Here is a 10,869-nt window from a genome sequence, read left to right on the forward strand (position 1 = left end):
TGGCCAAACTAGGGACCGGATGGAGGGTATGGAAGCCCGCCGGTAACCCGGGGGGGGGGGGTATGACAACCTTACGAGACCGACCGATGGTGATGACCGGGGGGGGGAGGGGGAGCAGCCCGCCGATTACTACGACAGATACACCAATTCAGGGAGGGTATGGAGCGCTTCCACTGGCAAATAGATTCCCATTTGAGGCAACTTTCCATGCATAAAGCCTATTCGCACTAAGCAAATGTTTGTTTGTTTTGACAAAAGAAACTGTCAACGCTAGCGGGAAACGTGCGAATGCGTTTGTTCGACCAGGACAATTTTCAACGATCTTCAAAGGCTACGCTGGCCTGTTCTGGAGGCGGCCAGAACTAAGCCAAAAATCAGGTTTTTCAATTAACACCAAGCTTTACTTGAGCAGAAGTTGTTGTTTTTGATATTCATAGAATGAATTTACTACCAGTAAGGCGATGAGTTGTGCAAAAATATTCCAAGGAAGCATTGTGATCAAACGTAAACAAATTCTGCAACTCTGCTTTTTCGCGTGAGAAATCCGAGTCTAATTTTGAATGACGTTGGGTCGCGTTCGGCTTTTTGTTTGACCTCTTAGTGCGAATGCGATTTACAAGCCAATCGATCGGCCAGGACAAAATTGGGCTGGCTGTTTGTCCCTGCATGACAAACTTTGTCCTCCTAGTGCAATTAGGCCCATAGCCAAGACAAAAATGCACAAACCCACCAGCAACCATATAATTACGAATCAAATAGCTTTGATGTTGATACAATGACAATGGCTCAGCATGCCAGTTGCGCTACACGTCAGGAAATTTAATATGTTGTCCAGATAATGGCCTTGCAAATTGCCATGTCATATGTAATTACACCTGAGTTTTATCATTTATAATCGCATAAGGTCTAATAAGGTCTAACTGATATAAATGATAGTGATTAGTATGATTAACCATACTGCAGGCGAGTACTATTCTACCAAAGCAGACAACCTAACGGTAAAGACCCTGGATTGGTTCCAATATCGTTTCGTGATAACTGAAATTAATTGTTAGTTAGATAATGGAAAACCACAGTAGAGACAGTACATGATTTTCAACATTATCTACATGTGACTGGGAAGCCGTTCAAGATTTCGGTACTGGGTTCATTCACTGTTACTTTTAACTCATCTATATTCAATAGGTGATTCGACCAATCGGATGACCCTCTTAAGACACGTGAGTACCTTTTACATAGGCAAGTCCCCAGCGATATAACTGTGTAGTAAAATCCTCACGTGTCCGAATCAGTTTCAAATCATTGCACTTTCTCTAAACCAATTACAAAACAGCGCTATGCTGTTCTTTTGCCGGATCCTTATTTTCTCTTACTATTTGCCATTTCGTGTAATTTCTAATCGACTTTGGATTACACAGTCTTATTATTTTTGATATTCAGTCTCAGGAGTTTGGCTGTATAAACTGCGACTTCGGAGGCATGTTGTGAACTCAACAGCGCTCGAGGAATGCCTGAATTTATTTCATTTCAACAAAATTTGTTTCATTATCTACTCTGTGTCTACTATAGTTATCTGGATTCCCAGGAACGCAACATGCATACTTTCGACTTTTCATCTAATCAATGATTTCAATTCTATTTTAGGCATTGAGTGCTCTTGAGTATATTTTTAATTCACTGATGGACTAGCTTTGATTCCCTGATGAACATAGACTTTGTGTTTCCACCTCGATTGGTCAAAGCGCCTATTGAAATTGGATGAGTTAATCGTAACAGTAAAACTTGGCCACTTCCCTGCTAGCAGAGGCTTCTTATCTCTGTATTTCGCTGGGCTGGAGTTCGCGAGGAAAAGATGCGTGGGGCGGGGAGCGTTTTTGCGTGACCCGACCTCGGGCGGCTGCAAAGGAGACTGGACCCCGAGCGACGCGTTTTGTTTCCTTCCCCATTACATAAAAATAACAGAGTAGGCAAGAACAGTTACTAGGGGCAGTGATGATGGATCCGACCTTATCAAAACAAATCCAACCACCAACGTCCTCAGCTGGGACTTCTTTGGACTTGCCATCACAAGGGAAATGTACACAAAAGCGGCAGAGAATCTATTTGATAAAATGCTTTAGCTGACTTTTACGGGGCTTTCCTGTTTAATTTTATTGAAGGCAAGAATAAAAAATTTAATTTAACTATGAAATCAGTCTGATCTTTGTGTTGCATTCGTTAATGGCACACGGTGTCGCAACGTGAGTTCGCCGAAGTCCGGTCAATGAATAACTTGACAATTTGCTGGAGAAACGATAATTTTTGTGTTCCTGCACTTGCAATACATAAAAGCCGTTGTGATCTCTATCAACTTCCTCTAATCATCTCCGTCTTAAGCAAGTATTTTTGCCTTTGGAGCTGAACTCAAGCTTAGTTTAGCTTAGTTTAACATCAATAATATGACACAAAGGACTATTTATCGTTATATAGCCCTCCGGAATTATATGAAATTTGCTATCTAAAATTTGTGCTCAAGGAGTAAGAAACTTTATTTTAGTTAGCTGAGAGACATTATTGACTCATTCTAAGTGAATGAAGATAAAACGTATTTCAGAGCTCTACATTTTATTTTCCGTTTAGAGTGTCATTAGAGCGGTACCCTGGGTACCAGAGGCTCCGAGCTTCGCGGCGTTCGTTCCATACTTGAGAATTAAGCTTTTGTTTAAACAAAACGAATAATCATGGAAAAACTTTGCCAAATTTAGGACACACACCGCATCCGTATAAGAATTGTTGGTTTCACGATGATGACGTTAATGTGTTGGACGTGAATCAAATGGCAAAAGCGCTGTCCAATGTGTTGATCCTGAATGGCGTTTTTCGCACGTATTTCTTCTGAGGGGATTCCGACCTACCGTTTCAACTTGTAGCTTAATTAACTTTTTAATTGATCAGCAAGGAGTCTAAAGGCCACAACGACTTACACAACCGCGTACTGCAAAAGGAAACTATATACCATGAAACGGTCGCGACCCAAATATACGGATTGTGATTGCCTCGTATAGACAGTGTATCAAGTGTATGCTGCAACAACTGTGTGTCGGGGGGAAGGGGGGGTTAAACAGCCCGCAACCACTGTAGTTGTGTGTGTGTGTGTGGGGGGGGGGGGGGGTATCACCCGCCACTAGCAACCTATTTTAAAAGTCGGGTCCCTAGCATGGATGGTTCCTCGTCACCATGTGAGGGGGGGGGGGGGGGGGGGGGGGAGGTGTTCCTACCACCAAAAATCGATTAATCTGATCGATCATTTCTGTAAAGATTGGTTTATGTCTGTAAATCAAAAGAAAACAAAAGTAGTTATTTTTCAAAAACAATGCCGGAAACTGACTCTTAAAAAATTTCGCTTTTTCTTAAACGGCTCACAACTAGATAACTTAACAGAAATAAATACTTAGGATGTACTTTTACTACAAACGGTAACTTCACAACTTCGAAACTGCGGTCAGTTGAAAAAACAAGACGCTCTATCTTTGCAGTCAAGCTCTATCTCAATTTTAATAGATTCCCTATCAAATTAAATAACAAGTTATTTAACGCACTCTTCTCGCCGATCCTATTGTACAACTCGGACGTATGGGGAGCTTACGATGCGATAATTTTTTAAAAATGGGAAACAGACCCCATAGAACACTTGCATTGCCAATTTTTCAAATACTACTTTGGCTTGAACAAACGCGCCCCGAATGTCTCTGCCCGAAATGAGGCAGGCAGATTATCGCTAAAATCGACAATATCACGTAACACCCTACTGTTTTGGCTCCATATTCAAGCATTACCAGAAAATAATATTGCCAAACAATGCCTGAAAATTTCTAGCGAATCGACATGTTCGGGTAAATCGAGCTTCATGTCCTCAATATGTAAGATACTAGAAACATTTGATGCCCAAAATAATAAGGAGACGATTTATAACAAATTTAAACTAGGAAAATTAATCACAAATATTACAAACGAATCTAAACGTCATCAAATGGGTCTTATAAATCTGAACAAAAAGCTAATTTTTTTCTCCTCTTTCAAAAAAGACACAAAATCTAGTGAATGCTATGATAGAATACTTAAGGTGGAACACAGAAAAGCTTTAGCCATACTCAGACTAGGGAATCTTAATCTAAACATAGAAACAGGCAGACACACAAAACCTTCGATTTCAAGAGAGAAGCGTATCTGCCAGATTTGTAACTTTAGAGGATGAAAAACATTTCATGCTTTTCTGCGTCTCATCCCACTCTGAACGAAAGCAATTGTTTTCTGATATCCAATCCCACTACATTTTCTTTGACAATCTAAGTAATGATGATAAAATTCTGTTCCTTTTTAATAATGTTGACCCTTTTGTGAATAAGAAAGTAGCCCACTTGCAAAACATTTAAATCAAGACCGAATACTCTCATTTAAGCCATATTATGTTATGCAATACCATCAATGTAAATGGAATGCAAATAAATAAATGTAATGTAATGGTGGTGGTGTGTGTGTGTGGGGGGGAGGGGGGGGTATCACCGGCCACCCATCAACCTTCTTTAAAAAGTCGGGTCCCTAGTTTGGAGAATTGTTTTGACCTCGTCCCTTATGCTCTCTTGGTTTTATTGTTTAGTTTTGGAAATATAGTATTCCATACGAGAAAGGATTAAAAGCTTTCAGATCACTGACAGACAAGTCCCCATTTTCGGGTGTTGTTTTGTTTTTGTCTTTTTTGTTGTTGTGGGTGGGTGGGTTGGGGGGGTGGGCGGTGAGGGGGTACCGTTTTGACCCTAGGTTACTGACGATGAAGTTTGTCACTAAACCCCACAAAGCTCAGGTATAATTACGCAGATTTTGAAGAAGAAATATCAGTTTCCGGTATCAAGTGTAACAGTTTCTCAGATTTTGCCCTTCGGGAACAAGATTTAGCGTTTACATTGCCGAGGCTCAAAATGGTGCCCCCCATATGATTGATATCATGCTTTTAGTCACGTAAAACCAATCAGAATAAAAAAAAAGGTATACTCGTTATTACAGTGAAAACGTGATGAATTTTTTATCTCTAGAAGATAATTGTCCATCAGAATTGCGTGTATGCTCAAGTCGGCACCGGTAACCGAATGCAAATCAACAAATTAAAGCGATCAAGTAAGTTTCAGCAAAACTTTATCATTTGATAACCAAAACATGATCTACATAGAATACATCCTGTTTTTGTGATTTATCCCGATAGACTCGGTATTATGTCACTGTTTTGGCATCATAATATGCTCAAAAGGACTTCGCAGCTGTGGGATTGAAGTATGTTTACCCTAGATTAAATCAGGAACAAAGATGCTCGATCGTGTGTTATGTCTCATATAATTTGATAGATTATGCATTCTCTCTTCGATGGACCGATATGGTTAAGTTAATCTAACTCCCCACGTGCAGTAAATTAACTTTAACTCAAGTTGTATGAATACAGGCCCGCGTGTATGCAAGATGTATTTATCATCCGCGCCTCGCGCGCGACTGTATTCCCGTTGCGTTAAAAATCCGCTATTAGCGGGCACCACGTAATTAAAACGGATTTCTGGTTCCATGCGAGGCTTATCGCGATATTATAGACCCGTGGGGGATAAAACACCATTTATAGCACATTTGGCGCCATAATATCGAACTTGAACTGTGAGCTTTCAAACTTTTCGCACCGTTTCCTGTGTGTTTGGGGTTTCGTGTTGCGCCAAACAAAATAGGCCGCATGGCGGACCTTTGGGTGCTAGTTTGGCATTTCATGAGTGAATGCTCTGGTTAGTTTGAAAAAGAAATAGTCGAAACGGTACTTGGGCACACTTTACATCCACGTGGCCGTCCTTCTAAAGGCCATATGGTCCACCAGAGTCGTATAAGGTATCTTCTGCCACACATCTGTCAAAATGTCAGTAACCTATGGCTCAAATTTCATACATTAGGAAACTTTATCTGTTTCCATTTGCGCGCATTTTGTTGTCAGCGCTGAGAAAAATAGCTTTTCAAGCGGCGGAGCGTTTTGCCGCTGTTGGTTCTTTCCGGTTTACCGTTTTGTAAATGTTATTTTCTCGGTTTGTGCGCCAATTAAGTTACGTGGAGAGTTTGTAATAACGTTTGCAGACAGCGTTTATCGCGTACGGACAGACTGTCATCACTAAACACAACCTAAACTTACTTTACTCTGTCAACGTGCTCATCTACACAAAGCCAAAAATAAATTGTATGGATTTGAATAGAGAACAATACTAATCAAACGCAGCGGAGGGTCCACCAGTAATGCGGCTTGGCACTTGTGATCAAATATCCACAGAGAAAGGTGACTTTCTATTGTTAATAGGTGACGAAGCTGACAGGTTTCTTACGATCGAGCGCGAAATTTATTTCACGAAAAGGTTTTTATGTAATAGCACCGGACATTGATTGGCTAAAAGAGTGTACGATTAATTACCATAACAGAAGCAATTCAAATAATCGGTCTCTGATTGGTAGAGAAACAGTGACAAGAAAGGACATTGGCTCCAATGAGTCTGCAAAATGACAATGCAGTCATTCGCCCTAAGAGCTGTCAGATTGCACTAGTCTTAGATTTGTCAATATTGTGGGGGAGGTAGTGTTGTCACGAAGTGTTCATACCACGAAATTCTTCAGAATATCAAGCGATCATAGCAAACATAGACTAGAGCGTTGGATTGAAACAACTTATCGTGTGGCCTTGCTTAGCGACTTGCAAGAATAATTTTGGAAAGGATTTTGTAGCTTGTTTACCATCCTTGCACAACCCCCTCCCTAGTGGAATACTTTTGCTCTGTCTGGTTGCAGCATTGCGCACGCGCACTAGTAGCACATTTGACGTATTGAGCCCTTATAAAGGTCACGCCTCCTCTCCTCTCAAGTCGAAAAAAAATCCCGCTGTTTCACATGCGAGTAGTGCGTTGCATTGACAAACAACCGCAACTGCCCTGTGGCGGCATTACACTGTAATTTTTACGCCTCTGATCACGGCTGGAACCCAAGCAGAAAGGCCACTCTGCACTGTCAAACTGGTTATCGCTAAGCTGCGTCCACGATGTCTTTGAGTGAGGTGATGTTAAAAACGCTGATTCCCAGCAACTTTTTGGACTCAGACGACGAAGAGATAAAGTCGTTAACGTGCACTACGGAGAGCGATGATTTGCAGAAAAATCAGTATACCAACTACAACATGTTCAACGACTACTTCGGGCTCAGTAATCTGGTGCAAAAAGTGCGGCTCGCTAATAATGATTTCCCGTATCTCGGCAGCGATGGCTACGGCGGCAAACTGCACCGTCGTGACCGATTTGACAGCATTGATTCGGAGAACTCGTCTTCTGGAAGCTGTGATTCCTTCACGGATCACGGCCTGACATTCGGCGAGGGATCATTTCAGCCATTTAGCACATCATCTATCCTGCACAGTGCAGGGAAAAGGAAAGAAGTTGCGTTGCCGCCAAGTCGAAGGCTCGGAAAGCCGACCGCGCGAAGCTCAGCTCCCGGTGCAAATCGTCAAGTGTGCGTGTTCTGCAGAAACAACGGTGAGAGCGAGGAGGTGTACGCTTCACATGTGTTAAAAAGTGCCGATGGGAAAACTACTTGCCCGATCCTGAGAGCCTACACTTGTCCGATTTGCAAGGCAAGCGGCGATGATTCGCATACGATAAAATATTGCCCGCAAAATCAGCAAACGCAAGGAAATGGCCAGCTTCCTCCTCCACCAGTCAAACCACCAACCAGCACAGCACAGCCAATCGCTCGCTCCACGCGGGGAATAATGCCGCCAAAACGCCGCTAGACTAAACTCCAACAACTACCATATTAAATAGTTATACCCTAACAGGGGTTCGTGCACAGAGTTTGTAGGAAATTCATAGTTTATATTCACATTTTGTTGGGATTCGCTACGGCGACGGTTGTTGTGTTATTTGTTTACCCGACATGGCGATGTGCTAATTTATTAGGAGTTTCTTAACACACGACTTCTACATGAAAATTGTAGAAGGAATATTATTATTATCTTAATTCACGTTGAACGATCAAGTGATCGCAGTATTTTTCGTCAGATTATCGGATGCGAGGCTTTCGCTTTCGATTTTTGCAGCCGTGAATTTTCATGAATGAAATGGCGCGTTTTTTTCGTACGTACTATTATTATAAGGAATGATATTTTACTCACAATCCACTTACTACCCAGTCTCGCCAGACGTTGTGTAAATTTCAAGAATCCAGTCTTGCTCTAGAGGCTTAATTTATCGAATATATACCATTGTAAAATTTTTGAATTATAGCAGAATATTCTAAGAGATATTGAATTTTCACCCTTTAAGTGTAAAGTATTTTAATATCAAGTGTTGATTGAGAAATTTCACTGTAAGGATTCAGAGAAATGATTTAATAATGTTTTTCAAATTCCCTGCTCTTAGTTCAGGGACGTTATTTTATGCTGTTTGTAAAAAAAAATTCAAGTGCAAAAATTTGACACTACTTGGAAAGTAGTAGCAATGACTTTAGTAGAATTAAGATTTTTCAATGAAATTTATTATAATCTTTAAACAGCATTTGCTGTGAGTTACAGATGAAAGTTAAGGTTTAATATTTCTAAAAAGTTTTTAATATTATGGCAGTAATCCTTCGTATCATAACTTTTAGAAGTTTGAAAGCATGTAAAGCTTATTTATATAAATTCCAATTAAGAAACCAGAAATTTGTACGGTTTGATCGTAAAGCATTAAAGCTTGTTTTGAGATTTTTATTTCTGTGTGTTGGCGTAATTACTGTTAAATGTAAAGTAACGATGTGTTCCTGGTGTGGTTTTGTTTGCAAAGATTTTTCTTGTGGTTGTCATTTGGCGAATGCCTTTGTCACTAAGGTTGGAAGAGTCGAGAGGTCTAGCATTTCACGACTCTTCAAATGGAGTTTTCTCAGCAGTTCAACATGCATTGGACTGGTAATGTTCAGAGAATTTAGGCAATCAGAAAAAAGTAGTTTATTTGCGCATGATTTCGTTGATCCTGGGTCTTGTGGTGTGCAAAGCGAATGTAAACAAATAGCTTTGGCGTCGCGGCTCGATTCCTAAGCTGTCACGTCCGTCGAAAAATTCGCTAAAGATCCACTACTTATAAAATAAACTCAGCGATCAGCAAAGACTTCTTTTGCGAGATAATTCGGAACAAAATGACAATTTGTATGTTAGTGAGTATGTGTAGGGTAAAATGGTCATCAACAAAAAGCTAAAATCAGTGTATTGTGTGGTTGTTCATCGCTCGGTAAGCCAGCTGCATGAGCGAGAGATCGGCTGTTATATTGCTTGCAAAATCTAGTGAGGCAAATATTATCCGGACGATTAATTTAAAGAGGGTTTGAGTTAGCATGGAAAACACAGTGCAGACCAACGAATAGGACTTTTCAATTTGTAAATCATGGTTAATCGTGGTAAATAAAGGGACAACAACAGAACAAAACAAAAGCGTGGCAGTCCGAACGCGTGCTCATGCTAATTTTCGGTAGGCCATAATTAAAACAAGTCAAATTGAATAGAGGTCTTGTCAAAGCTAGCACACAGAAGAACTAATCCCAAATCACTCTACTAAACACAAGGCAGAATTACAACCAATTATAAGACTGTATTTCTAGGCGCGGCAAAGATATTTCAAACGTTCAGACATGCGGCCTTTATAATGCAAATCACGCTAAATGACAATGGGGTTTATTTTTCTCTGTGGACAGCAAAATTCTCATGTAGAATTGGACCATGCGTGTTTTAAGTATTAAAAGAAAATTCTTATAGCGTAACCCAAGTATTCTATTTCGTCGCAGATCTCTTCTAAAAGGTGTAAATGTTTTCCACTCGGATTTTTAGCGCAAGGCGATTTATCGTACGTGCAAGCTTTGTGATATTTGACCCCGAACCTTTTGTTTATTACGAGGCGATGAAACTCGTACCCAATAGATACAAAACTTCCTCATCAATGCAGTTACGAACCGTCTCGCTTGTCAAGAATAGAAATCATTATTTGAAGAGGATGATAGTGTTTTACATAGAGATAGGCATGCGTCAAATGGTTACAGTGTATGTGTTCGTTTGAACTTTTTGCATGGGTGCCCATGTGTGTTTATGATCACACCACTTTCGCGCGTTTTTCTCTCTTGATTGACAGTTCACTCAACGTAAATTACACACACTCGAACACGTGGAATATTAATAAATGGTTGTTAGCGCGGGAAACATGCCTCCGCCTGGGAGATTCCAAAACAAACTATAAACCCATCCTACGCATTTAATAGCCAGCACAATATCTCATGAAAATTCTCTATTGCATTAAGACGGTATTGGAAGAGTCTTGGGCTATTCTTTGCGATAGTTGAAGGTTTTTATCTCTACATCTGCAAATAGCGTTTCTCAGATTCTAATAAAAAAGATAACAGACACAAATACATTGAAAACACTCGTGCTTAACTACACGTCTATATTTTTATAGGTTGCTGGTGGGTACGCTAACTGAATTTATCTTCACATTTTTTCCCCACTATTATAGCACCTGGGGCCTGTTGGTTGCAAATATTCGACTCGGAAAAGGAATAAATACATGGATACATAAATATATCTTTATTGCCTTGAGGCCGTGCGACCAAAAAAAAAATACTTTATCGATAACCAAACTGGTATATCAACGCAAAAAGGCTTTTCAATCTGGTATACTGTAGAGCTTAGGCAACATTTTAGGAATAGGAGAAAATAAATAGCCTGGTAAGATGTTTTGTAAAACACATATAAAAAACGATAGAAGACTCACTTTACATTACTGGTTACTTATCTCATCTTTGGCACTGTTCCAGCAT

General features: G+C 40.3%; 1 protein-coding gene and 1 long non-coding RNA gene across 2 annotated transcripts; both read left to right on the top strand.

The window, feature by feature from the left end:
- The first annotated feature begins 846 nt into the window (after positions 1–846).
- LOC125567986 lies at positions 847–2,187 on the top strand. The gene is made up of 2 exons (XR_007311969.1): positions 847–1,220; positions 1,645–2,187. It is a non-coding gene; the product is annotated as an uncharacterized LOC125567986 (long non-coding RNA).
- Positions 2,188–6,893: 4,706 nt separating this feature from the next.
- LOC5521556 (nanos homolog 1) lies at positions 6,894–8,782 on the top strand. The gene has a single exon (XM_001641165.3). It carries the CDS (start codon positions 7,082–7,084, stop codon positions 7,823–7,825), a length of 744 nt encoding a protein of 247 aa, XP_001641215.2. The 5' UTR covers positions 6,894–7,081; the 3' UTR covers positions 7,826–8,782.
- The last annotated feature ends 2,087 nt before the right edge of the window (positions 8,783–10,869 follow it).

Source organism: Nematostella vectensis, chromosome 6 (genome assembly GCF_932526225.1).
Source record: "Nematostella vectensis chromosome 6, jaNemVect1.1, whole genome shotgun sequence".
NCBI lineage: Eukaryota > Metazoa > Cnidaria > Anthozoa > Actiniaria > Edwardsiidae > Nematostella > Nematostella vectensis.

Bases quoted from the DNA above. Each gene is read 5' to 3' on its own strand.
- LOC5521556 (XM_001641165.3), top strand. From the start codon at position 7,082: ATGTCTTTGAGTGAGGTGATGTTAAAAACGCTGATTCCCAGCAACTTT.